Source organism: Chionomys nivalis, chromosome 20 (assembly GCF_950005125.1).
Source record: "Chionomys nivalis chromosome 20, mChiNiv1.1, whole genome shotgun sequence".
Taxonomy (NCBI): Eukaryota; Metazoa; Chordata; class Mammalia; order Rodentia; family Cricetidae; genus Chionomys; species Chionomys nivalis.
In genome coordinates, this window is record NC_080105.1 from 7,289,014 (window position 1) to 7,301,570 (window position 12,557).

Sequence of the window (12,557 nt, forward strand, 5' to 3'; positions counted from 1 at the left end):
CCACCAAATACCAAGTAGAAGATGACCACCCTGGTATTCCTCCCAGTGATACTTAAAGGAGCTTTATTGTGGTTGCATATCCTATAATCCATCTCATGACGACAGAAACCACAAGGTGCAAAACCATTCATACCACACTGGGAAAGGTGGTTTTCATATCTGTTGCTGGGATAAAACATCTTAAAAGAAGCTCTGTGTGTGTGGTGGTTATTTGGTTTACAATCCATCACTGAGCGAATTCAGGGCCTTCAAGTTTTGCTATTCTACACAGCAGTACCTCTTGCCAAAGAACCCACTTTACAGCCAATGAAGGGCAACAAGAACCCCAGAGGATGCTGCTTGCTGGTAGGAAGGCAGGCTAATGCTGCACCAGCATCCAGGAATATCTGCTTAGGGAATAGTGCTGCTCACAGTGGGATGGGCCTTCCTACATCAATTAACAGTCTTGACAATCTCCCACTGACATGCCTACAAGTCATTCGGATTCAGGAAATTCCTCAGTTGAGATTCTAGTCCTAATTGTTGAGTTGTATCCAGTTGATAGAATTAGTTGTGAATGCTATCCAGGAAAACAGTTGTACTAGAATTTCTGCCATGCAGACTCCACCTTCATACCTCTTTTTTTCTAAAAGCATTTTCTCTTTAATATTCTTTACCTCCCAAAATTGTATCTACAACTGGCTATTTTGGTATTCTTACTTGATGGCTTGTTTTTCCATTTTCTTTTTAATTAAAAGATTAGAAAACAGCCAGTTATGGTGATACAGACCTTTAATCATAGTGCTTGGGAAGTAAGTGTTGGGGGCTGTGGACCCAGACCCTGAATTTCCTGTAAACAACTTGTTATGCTTGCAGCTGCTCTGAGCAAAACAACCATAAGCTCACAGGATCAACAAAATAAAGTGCCGGTGGCCAATCAAACAGCAACTAACACGTGAAGACTCATTGACTGAGAGATTATAATTGATGTTTTAAGGAACTTGAGGAACTTCAGAATTTCACAAACAATAATTCAGTTACTCTATCAGATTAACATAAAACTGAAACAAAAATAAACAGAAAACTTACATTAAAATGTTCTCTCAATAAAATTTAAAATGTAATATAAAACATCAACAGCTGAATATATCAGATGGAAAAGAGCTGGTGAGCTTGAAGACAGATTAGGCCTGTTCTTGACCATGGCCTTGACAGATGCTATGATGCCAGCCGTGGGATCCCTGTTGTAATTTGTTGCCCAAGGAGGCCCCTGAGGTACCACAAACCATAAAGGTTACTATCACTGCTTCTGGTTCCATGCCAGAACTACATGCAAGACCTTAGTGCTGAAGGGCCTACAGCCACTGGTGAAGCTGCTAAGTGAGGGTTGCTGTGGCATAGGAGTGCAGTGCTTAGACATTGATGGCTGTGTATACCACTCTACCAAGGTTCAAAAACATAAAAAACAATGAAAGAGCCAGAAAGACTGCTAACAATTTCCTCTAAATTGAAACACTGCCTATACGAGGGATGCTGGAGCTGGGCACAGCTTTAATCCCAGCACTTGGGAGGCAGAGGTAGATGAATCTCTTTGAGTTTGAGACCAGCCTTGTTTACAGAGCGAGATCTAGGACAGCCAGAGCTACACAGAGAAACCTTGTCTCAGAAAAAAAAGAAAGAAAGAGTGAAAAAAAGAAAGGAAGGAAGGAAGGAAGAGGGAGGCTGGAGACTTGGTAAGTAAACAAGTAACAAATTGCAGAAAACAAAGCCTTAAAATAGATGGACAAGGCCTTTCTCCAAGGTTACAAAAGCAGTAAGCACCTGCTGAGAGGAGGCTTCTCACCGGGTAAGCTGAGCTGCCTGCAAGCTTTGCAGAGATCTCCAGAGCAGCAGCTCCTTTGAGGACTCAGCTGGAGTAACACAATGACGATACTGCTGTCCATGAGTTGTCCATGTTCCTAGAAGTCATCCCAACACAACTATTTGTTTGCCTAGTTGGACTTTGGTGGGGTCATTACTTTCTGGGGCATGTAGACATCTGCTTGTGGGTTCTTTGATGTCTCTGAAGATGACTGTTACGACTGAAGGCTTTCCCACACTGTTTACATCCATAGGGTTTTTCTCCAGTGTGGGTTGTTTCATGCCTCTGAAGATGGCCATGACATATAAAGGCTTTACCACATTCTTTACATACAAAGGGTCTGTCTCCAGTATGGATTTTTTCATGTAATTGTAGATTACTGTAACATCCAAAAGCTTTGCCACATTCTATACATACAAAGGGTCTGTCTCCTGTATGAATTTTTTCATGTAACTCAAGATTATTGTAACGTTCAAAAGATCGGCCACACTGCTTGCATATAAAGGGTCTGTCTTCAGTATGAGTTTGTTCATGTCTCTGCCGATGACTGTTAAGTCTAAAAGCTCTACCACATTGTTTGCATACATAAGGTTTTTCTCCAGTATGAATTTTTTCATGTACTTGAAGATCACTATGACGTCTAAAGGCTTTACCACATTGTTTACATTCATGATGTTTTTCTCCAGTATGAATTTTTTCATGTACCTGCAAGGCACCAGGAAATATAAAGGCTTTCCCACACTGTCTGCATTCATAGGGTCTCTCACCAGTGTGAATTCTTTCATGTAAGTGAAGGTAACTGTGGTATCTAAAGGCTTTCCCACACTGTCTGCATTCATAGGGTTTCTTCTCAGTATGAATTCTTTCATGTCTTCTAAGTGAACTGTAAGAGCTCAGAGCTTTACCACATTGATGACACTCATAACATTTCTCTACAGCACGAGTTCCTCCATGTGTACGTGATGAACTAATATTAACAGAGGTCTTTCCATATTCCTTGTATTGACATGGATTTTTTCCACCATCAGTTTCCTGATCCTGTGTATTTGGAAAACCAAAATATTTTAAACATATCTCACATTCACATGGCCCATCCACAATGTGAGTTCTCATATACCTTTGGAAGCTTATTAGAGAATCGGAGTTACATTGCTTGGTCACATATTTCTCACGCTCATGTGGATTATACTGAGTGTGAGATGTGGCATGTCTACTAGCGGGTGAATGATTCCAGGCTGTCTTTCCCCACACGCTCTTTTCACACGGTATTAGTCCAGGGGAACTTTTCATGCTCATACTGAGATTTGGTTTCCAAGTCAATTCTTCTCTATCTTGGTCACCACCTTCATTCTCACAGAATGTCTGTAACATGTAACTTCTGTAAAGAAAACACAAGCTACGCCAACAAAAGACAAGCAATTTAGTAAGAGTTGTTTTACTCCTGACTGCTTATTAGGTCTAGGTTATACATAGTTCTACAGATCAGACAAGGTTTATGCCTTTTGCCAGATATGAGTGGCCAGAGACCAAACAGATCGATGTTCTACACACCAGCTCTAACAGAGCTTTGATCAAAACAGTGGCACCCATTAGTTCAAGTTCCTGTAATGTTTCCAGTGAAATTACACTAGTCAGCACACTCACATTTTAGTATCTATAAACTGTAGTTTTGATAAAAATATTAAAATGAAAAAAATTCACATTGTGTCTATTTGTTTAGTTTGCTTATTTGCAAATTTTCGTAGTACATCAAAATTCCTTTAAAGAGTTCTTGTCATGGTCACCACTGAAGAACAACAGAACTCTGTAGCCATCTGTAGGGAGTGGAGGAAGCCCTGAGTGAGTGAATCCTGAGTAAATGTGTTTTTGACATGGGCGTGGCCAGGACTCCAGGACTAATTGGCCCACAGTAAACTGGACAAATCATTCATATGGCCCACACTTAAGAAGGATGGCAAAGGTTTCTCTGGGAGTCTGAGTGTTTATGAACAGTTGATCGACATGTGTAAGGACTAGCAACTGCAGCTTTCTCCTTCCAGATATGTACAGCCTGAGACTGTTTACTTACAGAGATCTCCTACCCAGTCTGGCTAACCCCTCCCTGTGCTGTAATAAAGACCCCAAGGTTCCAGGTCGCAGCAGTACCAGATGGCAGCGGCACAACCTTTAATCCCTGCACTCAGGGTGGCAGAGATGAGGCCAGCCTGCTTTACAAAGCGAGTTCCAGAACAGGCAGAGATACAGAGAAAGCCTGTCTCGAAACACACACACACACCAACCCCCCCAATCTGAGAGAGAGAGAGAGAGAGAGAGAGAGAGAGAGAAAATCCCATCTGATTTTAGCTTCATTGTATGTGTGTCTGTTCTTTCTTTGTCCCTTTGCCACCCCTAGCCAGGGTTCCTGAACCCAAGCTACTCAGGACTCAGTGGCCTGGGTCACAAAGTGATTAAAGACATGAGCAAGCTGAGGTCCAGCTGGCTCCAAACACACCAAGCTCATGTGGGACCTGATCAGAGACGTGGGACTCTGTGTCCTATAAGCAGCAATTCACAGAACTGCTCAAGATCTCCAGGGGTAAGAAAGCAAATTCGTTATGAAGAGGATGGGCAGACCATCCACACCATGCCAAGCCAGAGAAATGGAGTAACATAGTAGCAGGCAGGAGGAGATCGGGGCAGAGACAGCTGTGCCCTTTCAGTCAATTTTCACACCTTTAAAAGAGAACTCTGCACGCACATTACCTTAGAGTTCTCCCAGGATTTTTATGATGGTCGCCAATGTTCTGGTCTTTCCATTTGTATCCTAAAAGGAAGTATCAGAAGATTTAGGATAAATTAGAAATTACTAAAATGTTAGTTTCTTTTTTTTAAAGTCTTAATTTCCCAACCAACACCATTTACTTTTTTTAAAAAAATATTTATTTATTTAGTATGCAGTATTCTGTCTGCTTGTATGCCTGCAGGCCAGAAGAGGGCACCAGACCCCATTACAGATGGTTGTGAGCCACGATGTGGTTGATGGGAATTGAACTCAGGACCTCTGGAAGAACAGGCAATGCTCTTAACCATTGAGCTATTTCTCCAGCCCCCAAAAGTTAGTTTCTTACATGGAAACCCTGTCTGATATATTTAATATAATCTGCCTTTCAATAGTCCAAATCCCAGAAGAGCATGGACACCAAGAGACACTTGCTCCCTAGTTTACAGAGTGAAGGTAAGATGATAGCCTCACCTACGGCAGCGAGGTTCCTGCAGGTCTCCAGCATCACATCTCTGTACAGACTCTTCTGGGAAGGATCCAGCAAAGCCCACTCTTCCTGGGTGAAGTGCACGGCCACGTCCTCAACGCTCACTGAGGCCTAAACATTGTACATACTTGATTGACAAAAGGTTCACTCGACACTGTGGGATCCGCACTCTTCCATGAGATGGAAGTTGTAATGCAAACACTGAGGGATGAGGAAGGGAGCAGCCGTGCAGCAGCACTCCTCCCAGTGGGCCCAGGGCCCAGGATGAGCTGCAGCTCTGCCCAGTCCTCTTGCTGCAGTGCATTTCTACTTCCCGTCTCAGAGCCTCCCACCCGATGTCGCGAACAGTGTTAACACCAGCATGCCTGAGTGTGTGTTTGTACACCATGTGTGTGTTCAGAGGGCCATACAAGTTGAAAGAGGCATTAGATCCTCTGGAACTGGAATAAGGGACAGTTGAGTCACCATGTGGATGCTGGGCACAACACCCAGAGATGCTCTGCAAGAACATTCAGTTCTTTTATCCTTTGAGCCTTTTCTCCAGCCTCAATGTTAAAACTGGATGGTGTAAGTGACCTTAATATCTTGGTAGAGAAGGCAAGAATACAAATGATAAATAAATCACTCTATTTCGGGGTACAGTTCAATTGCACTCTTAAGTTTACATCTCGAGAAACCCTGTCTTGAAAAACCCAAAAAAAAAAAAAAAAAAAAAAAAAAGAAAATACATCTCAACAGAATGACATGAATTCTACAGTATACCAGGTTTGGACTCCTGATCTTAAAAATTATCATTGCTAGTCAGACCTTCATTTTTCCAGATTTCTCCAGATGCTCAACCCATAGCCAGTGTCTTGGTGATCCTCACCTCTGGGTCATCTCTACCCTGACTATGCGTGCATACCTCAGTGGCTCAAAAGTGAAAGTGGGATTCCCCTTCATGATGGAAATCGGTTTTTCTAAGTGGGAGGCCACAGCTTAGAAGTTGACACCTGTAACTTCAGATGAACAGGAGCTCTGCCACGTCTGCACCACGAGGGCCCGGGACGGGTCTTCTACTCTCCGTTCCCCGCGACTCGCAGGTGGGAAGTACTCGCAGCTGGGATATACTTGATCCTCAGACCTCATATGACTTTTCATGAAATGTTAACAAATGTCTTCTCACTCCAGATGGGGCAACAATGACACGAAACCACCCACATCTGCTGTATCAATGAGCTTATTCTGTTACTTACAGGAGTGAATGAAAGCTCAACTCCGCATGGATAAGGACGCCCGAAAGCTGTCTCCGGTGGGTTTCCTGTACCGGGGAAATTTTCTTTAGCATTTGCTAGTGTTTATGTTATTGTGGATGTGTTCATAAAGTACTGTGAATCTTGTTTTAGGAGATTCCTGAGCCTTCTAAGTTTAGTTTTTGAGTGTTGTCTCTTCATGAGAAAAATGTCAACTTACACGAAGAAATATATTTTAAGGTGAAAAGTCATAGAGGAACGAATAATTCCAAACATTCAAACTAGGGAAAGTGAGACCTGCAAATCTGACAGAGAAATCCAGAATATATGCAACATAAAAGAACTTGCTAGAGAAACGGCTCACATTCTTCTCGCAAAGGACCTGAGTTCAATTTCCAGCACCCACATCAGGTAGCTCACAACTGCCTGGAGCTTAACTTTTAGGGTGTGAACGCCTCTCTGGTCTCCTTGAGGCCACATACACAGACACACGCACATAATAACATACATATACACATGATACCCCCTTTGCCTCCTTGAGCACATACACAAATAAATAATAAAATGAACACAAGCTTTACAAAGGAGCAATAATGCCTGGGGATGAAAAACTATTGGTATAGAAATAGGTTCACTTCCTTGATAATAATAAAACAGCAAAAGAAAAGTCAAGAAAATGACTCCTCACATTGAGATCAATACAAATTATCCACTGAGGTAATAAGCATAATACAATGAAAAATTTATGAGTGAAAGGTGTCTAGGCTGGACTTGGTGGTCCAGCTTTTAACCCCTGCCTTAGGGAGGCAGAAACAGGCAGATCTGTGAATTTGAGGTCTGCCTGCTCTACATGGTGAATTCCAGGCCGCCAAGAGCTACATAGTGAGACTCTGAGAAGCCACATTTCCTTAAGAGAACAAGAACTCTTAAGGCCCTGTATAAGTCAGATGTGGTGGCAGACACTTCAACTCCAGAAAGCAAGTTCCTGAGGGAGATAGCGAGTTCAAGTTCATCTTGAAAATAAAACAAGTAAACACAAATATTTTATTTGATTTCCATAAAGGGAATGGTTTGTTCTTTCTTCTATTTTTATTTTGGTCTTTTGAGACAGGGTTTCTCTGTGTAGTCTGGGCCGTCCTGGAACTTGCTCTGTAGACCAAGCTATCCTCAAATTCAGAGATCTGTCTGTCTCTGCCTCCCTGAGTGCTGAGATTTAAGGCGTGCACCACCACCGCCTAGCTAAAATCTGATTTTTAAAACATTTTTCTATGTGTGCATATGTGGGCATGCATTTGCCATTGTGCATGGATGGAGGTGAAGGAACAAGCGGTCAAAGAAATACTGTGATTTTCTATTCTCTTTGACCACGTGGCTTCCAAAGATTAATCCCCAGGTTTTAAGGCTTGGCAAAGGGAGCCCCCACCCACTGGTGAATCCTGATGGGTGAAGAATCTAAGAATTCTGTTTTATTTCTTTTGAGACAGGTTCTCACTGTGTAGTCCTGACTTGCCTGATACTCACTATATATACATGGCTGACCTAGAACTCAGAGAGCCATTTGCTTCAATCACTGGAATGCTGGGATGAAAGGCAAGCGCCAACAAGCTCAGCAAGAATCTAAGTTTAAGTAAAAAGAAAATCATTCTCCTAGTCAAGGTCACCAACCTAGCGGTAAGATAAGATGGTAACACTCTGGATCACACACCTAAGGAACCCCAGAGTTGAAAATTGCTTTGAAAATTCCTAGAATTCCAAGGAAGTTAGAATACTGGAACAGCCTTGGGAAAGAGCAAAGCAGAGATTCACGGTTTACAGTTCAGAACTTGTGAAGGCTGACAGAGTTGTTCCACCTTGACTGGAGGTCAGAGAGTTTGAGCTTTTTGGCTCTCTTAAAGCTGGTGACAACAGGTGTGTCCACAAACGAGGGATTCTGACCTAGGGCGTGGTTAATTAGTATTCTGGGTATAGAGGTGGGTCTGCTCCACCTGGATCAAAGGTTGGAGAATTCAAGTCTATTTCTTATATCATGGCAATGAAGCCTGTTGCCTCCCCCTCTTCCCTTTTGGAGTGAAGTATATACGCATGTGGAAAATAAACCAGGCAGATTCAGTATTCACAGAATGCCCCCCCCATGCTGTTCTGTGTTTCTGTCTCTTTTATTTCTTTTTGTGTTTGTTTGTTTAATAATTTGAATTTTACGCTCCTACCCTGGAATGTACGAGTTTTGTGGAAGCTGGTCTTCAACAAAAATTAACTTCAAAGCAATTATCATCAAGGTAGGATAAGGCTGCAATGGGCCTAAGGAGTAATAGAGAACTCACCCAGCATGCTATGCATAAGCTGTTGCTTTCAATCCCCAAACTGGGGAGGAAGCAGATTTTTTCTTTAATAGAAAAGAAAAATTAAACTGTACTAGGCTCTGTGATATAGCTCAGCTGCTAGGAGTCCTTTCAACACAAGCCAGACAACCTAAGGTCGGTCCGCGAACTGCGGAAAGAGAGCAATCATTCCATAAAGTTGTTCCGTGACTTCATACCTGTCTCACTGCGCACGAACACACACACACACACACAGCACCGCACCGCACCGCACCGCACAGTAGGGCGCTGGGGCAGCCGTAGGGATCCTCCACTCTGCCGACCCTTGAGTGCCGCTCCAAGTTTCTCCTCCTTATCTGATCCTGGGGCGGTCCAGTGCGGCCCCTCTCCCAGAACAGCCGCTGGCCGCAAGCAGCGCCGCAATTGGGGGCGTTAGATGCAAGCTGTCACAGTCCACGCGCAGAAGAGCGTGCGCGGGAGAAGGAAAAGGTGTCCGCAGACGTCCCCAAGGGTTCAGCGACCCCGCCCAGACTGGCGTCCTCGGTTCCCCAGCATGCAGCCCTCCAGTCACCTGCTCAGTGCAGCTCGCCTACCAGCTGCCTGCCCTCCCGTCACCTGCCCGGTGCTCGCGACTTTGCTTTTTAACTCTAATCTTCGCATGAAGCCGAACTTTCCAGGTCGCCGGTGCCACCCCTCCCCCAGCGCGGGGAGGACCCGGCACACAGGCTCCTGTGGCTCAGTCGATCGCTCCTCCCCGCCTGGAGACCGCGGCCCCGCGCTCACCATTGCGTGGCTGCCGAGCTGGCCGCACAGCACGGGGTGGCGGTGCTCACGGCGAAGAGCCGAGCCGCGAGCCCGCCGCGCCTCCCAGGGCTGCTCAACAGAACGCACAGCGGGACTGCCGGAAGGAGCCCGCCCCGCCGCCCCCGGCGCTCCTGATTGGACAGCCCACCTGGAGGCCCTGATTGGCTAGGGCCGCGCAGCGAGTGACAGGCTGAGAGACAGAAGGGATCCCACAACAGGAGCCCCACTGACTGAGGCACATCCTTCCAACTCTGCTTTGTGTTGTAGGAGACCTAGCATAGTCTGGGAGAGATTTACATAAAAGCCAAAACTGCCGGGGTCGTGCTGGGTACTTCAGTCCATGGTGATCTCAAACACGGTTCGTATTCATCCTGGGAGGCTAGTGTCCACCGTCCATTTACCAATTTGATGTCCAGTGCAGTAGTTTCTTGCCTTGAGCCTAGAACTTGTATTGGATCTTGAATCTGACGCACTTCACGGGCCTGGATCAAGCAAGCCAAAGATTTTGTTAGAGCGTGGACTGTCAAGTGGGACTTGGTGGAGCAAGTCCCCTTAATCCCATCACTCACTCAGGAGGCATAGACAGGTAGATCTCTGTGAGTTCTAGGTCAGCCTGGTTTGTCTACAGAGTAAGATCTGGCCAGCTACAAACTCTGCACAGGCGGAAGAAATCAGAACCTTCTGCAGTTCTTTCCTGGAGCAGTTAGGAAGCGGACATACTGCGGCTTTACGACTCTTACAATCCAGGCCAGCCGGAAATAAGATGATAACAAATTCCAAGAGAATGGAGAGAACTGAAGCCATTTTTAATATTCAATTCTGCAGAAAGACATAGCAGCATAGACAAAAGGCAAAAATAATTGCTGATTTGGAGCAAGACAATGTTGTTTTCCCCCTCCTATCCCCCAGGGTAGACATTCCTGTCCTCTTCTCCCATAGGCCAGGTCTGCCATCATTTTTATTTTCTCATCTCACTGGTTTAGCATACAAAACCTTATCTAATGAATAATTTGGGATCTGAGGCATCTTATTTTTCTTATCGTGGTTCCAGCTACATAGCAGACCACCTGTAACCCTCCAACTCTCAGAGTTCTCAGATATGGCCAGGGACCGCCCACAGCTAGGGAAGAAAAGTGCCTAGTACCTACTGCTTATCTGTAACTCGTGAGCGCTAAATGTATCTCATGTTGAAATGGACAGCAGTCTAATTCTCGTGTGGAAATGGGTCATGACACTCAAAGACCATTGGAAAACAAAAGTTGCAAAATTGAAGTTATGAAGTACCAATAATTGTATGGTTGGGGGTCAGCACAGCATGAGGAGCTGTATTAAAGGGTCACAGCATCAGGAAGGTTGAGAACCACAGTTGGGAACCCTTTGGACTCAGGAAGCATAAGCAGCAGAATCTGGATTTCAATGTCAGCTATTGTTGCATGATGTGCTTGAGATTAGCAGGGCCTAGAGAACATTCTATCTTGAGAAAACAAAACAAATCAATAAATAATTCATGTCAAATATTAAAAAAATGAAATAAACAACATATGCCATAAGGAAAACAAAATTATTAGGGTGTTTTAAAAATATGGACTTTATAAAGAAAGATATCAGATCCTTGAAACAGTGAAATGAAAGAACCTGGCTTTTGCCAAATGCTCATAGCTTAAGATCATTCATTAAATATACACACAATTGATAGGCTCTTAGCTATATTGACTTTAATAATGGTGGAGGCGCTGGGAGAGTAGGCCATAATAATTTATCAGAGTTGCTAGGGTCAGAGATTGGGCCCTGGCAGCCCTAATAAACTTGGACACCATCCTCAATAGGCAAGTTATACAGGCAAGCAACAGTTTAAAGCAAAAAATAATATTCAGTAGATTACACTGGTGATGAGAGATGCAAAGAAGTCTAGGGACCCCAGGTCCCACTCCTGAATCCATAAAGCAGGTTAAGGTTTAATAGACGGTAAGAGGTCAGCGTGGCTGGACAGTTCTGGTGAAGGAATGGTCTGTAAGGGCCTTTCTGGAGAGAGCTGACAGAGGTGGCACGATTTACCCTGCAAACAGACTGTGGCAATATCCACAGGGATGGGCTCAGACTTATTTGAAAGGAAAAAATGTGCTGAGCACTAGTGTTGATCTCTGTATCTCTGTTTGCTGTTTCCTGAGCAGCTGCCTCACATTCCTGCCAGTAGGGACATTGTTCAAAAATTCCATCTTTCTTCTGAGACACAAAGTATTTTTTATTTTTTAATATTTCTTTCTTTCTTTCTTTCTTTCTTTCTTTCTTTCTTTCTTTCTTTCTTTTTCTTTTTTTTGTTTTTTGAGACAGGGTTTCTCTGTGGTTTTGGAGCCTGTCCTGGAACTAGCTCTTGTAGACCAGGCTGGTCTCGAACTCACAGAGATCCACCTGCCTCTGCCTCCCAAGTGCTGGGATTAAAGGCGTGCGCAAAAAATTTCCGCCTCCTCCCAGCCTCCCATTTCCCTCCCCCTCCCCCCACTACTCTCCCCCTTCTCCCACTCCTCTCCCCCTCCCCCTCCAGTCCGAAGAGCAGTCAGGGTTCCCTGCCCTGTGGGAAGTCCAAGGTCCTCCCCTCTCCATCCAGGTCTAGGAAGGTGAGCATCCAAAAAGGCTCGGCTCCCACAAAGCCAGTACATGCAGTAGGATCAAAACCCAGTGCCATTGTCCTTGGCTTCTCATCAGCCCTCATTGTCCGCCATGTTCAGAGTTCAGTTTTATCCCATGCTTTTTCAGTCCCAGTCCAGCTGGCCTTGGTGAGCTCCCAATAGATTAGCCCCACTGTCACTGTGGGTGGGCACACCCCTCGTGGACCTGACTTCGTTGTTCATGTTCTCCCTCCTTCTGCTCCTCATTTGGACCTTGGGAGCTCAGTCCGGTGCTCCAATGTGGGTCTCTGTCTCTATCTCCATCCATTGCTAGATGAAGGTTCTATGGTGATATGCAAGATATTTATCAGTATGGCTATAGGATAGGACCATTTCAGGTCCCCCCCCCCAGCTGCCCAAGGAACTAACTGGGAACATCTCCCTGGACACCTGGGAGCCCCCCTAGGGTCAAGTCTCTTGCCAACCCTAAAATGGCTCCCTTAATTAAG

At 44.7% G+C, this 12,557-nt stretch overlaps 1 protein-coding gene across 1 annotated transcript; it reads right to left on the bottom strand.

Annotated features, from left to right (window-relative positions):
* Positions 1 to 670: 670 nt before the first annotated feature.
* Positions 671 to 9,531, bottom strand: LOC130862535 (zinc finger protein 709-like). Its single transcript, XM_057752138.1, has 4 exons — positions 9,422 to 9,531; positions 5,073 to 5,199; positions 4,583 to 4,643; positions 671 to 3,218 (listed from the first exon to the last, which is right to left on the bottom strand). Exons 1-4 carry the CDS (start codon positions 9,422 to 9,424, stop codon positions 1,994 to 1,996), a joined length of 1,416 nt encoding a protein of 471 aa, XP_057608121.1. The 5' UTR covers positions 9,425 to 9,531; the 3' UTR covers positions 671 to 1,993.
* Between the last annotated feature and the right edge of the window lie 3,026 nt (positions 9,532 to 12,557).

What these genes read in the sequence shown, in the direction of transcription:
- LOC130862535 (XM_057752138.1), bottom strand. An exon ending in CAGGAACCTCGCTGCCGTAG is followed by an intron (nt 4,644 to 5,072) that starts GTGAGGCTATCA and finishes ACTTCCTTTTAG; the next exon opens with GATACAAATGGAAAGACCAG. An exon ending in AATCCTGGGAGAACTCTAAG is followed by an intron (nt 3,219 to 4,582) that starts GTAATGTGCGTG and finishes TTTTCTTTACAG; the next exon opens with AAGTTACATGTTACAGACAT.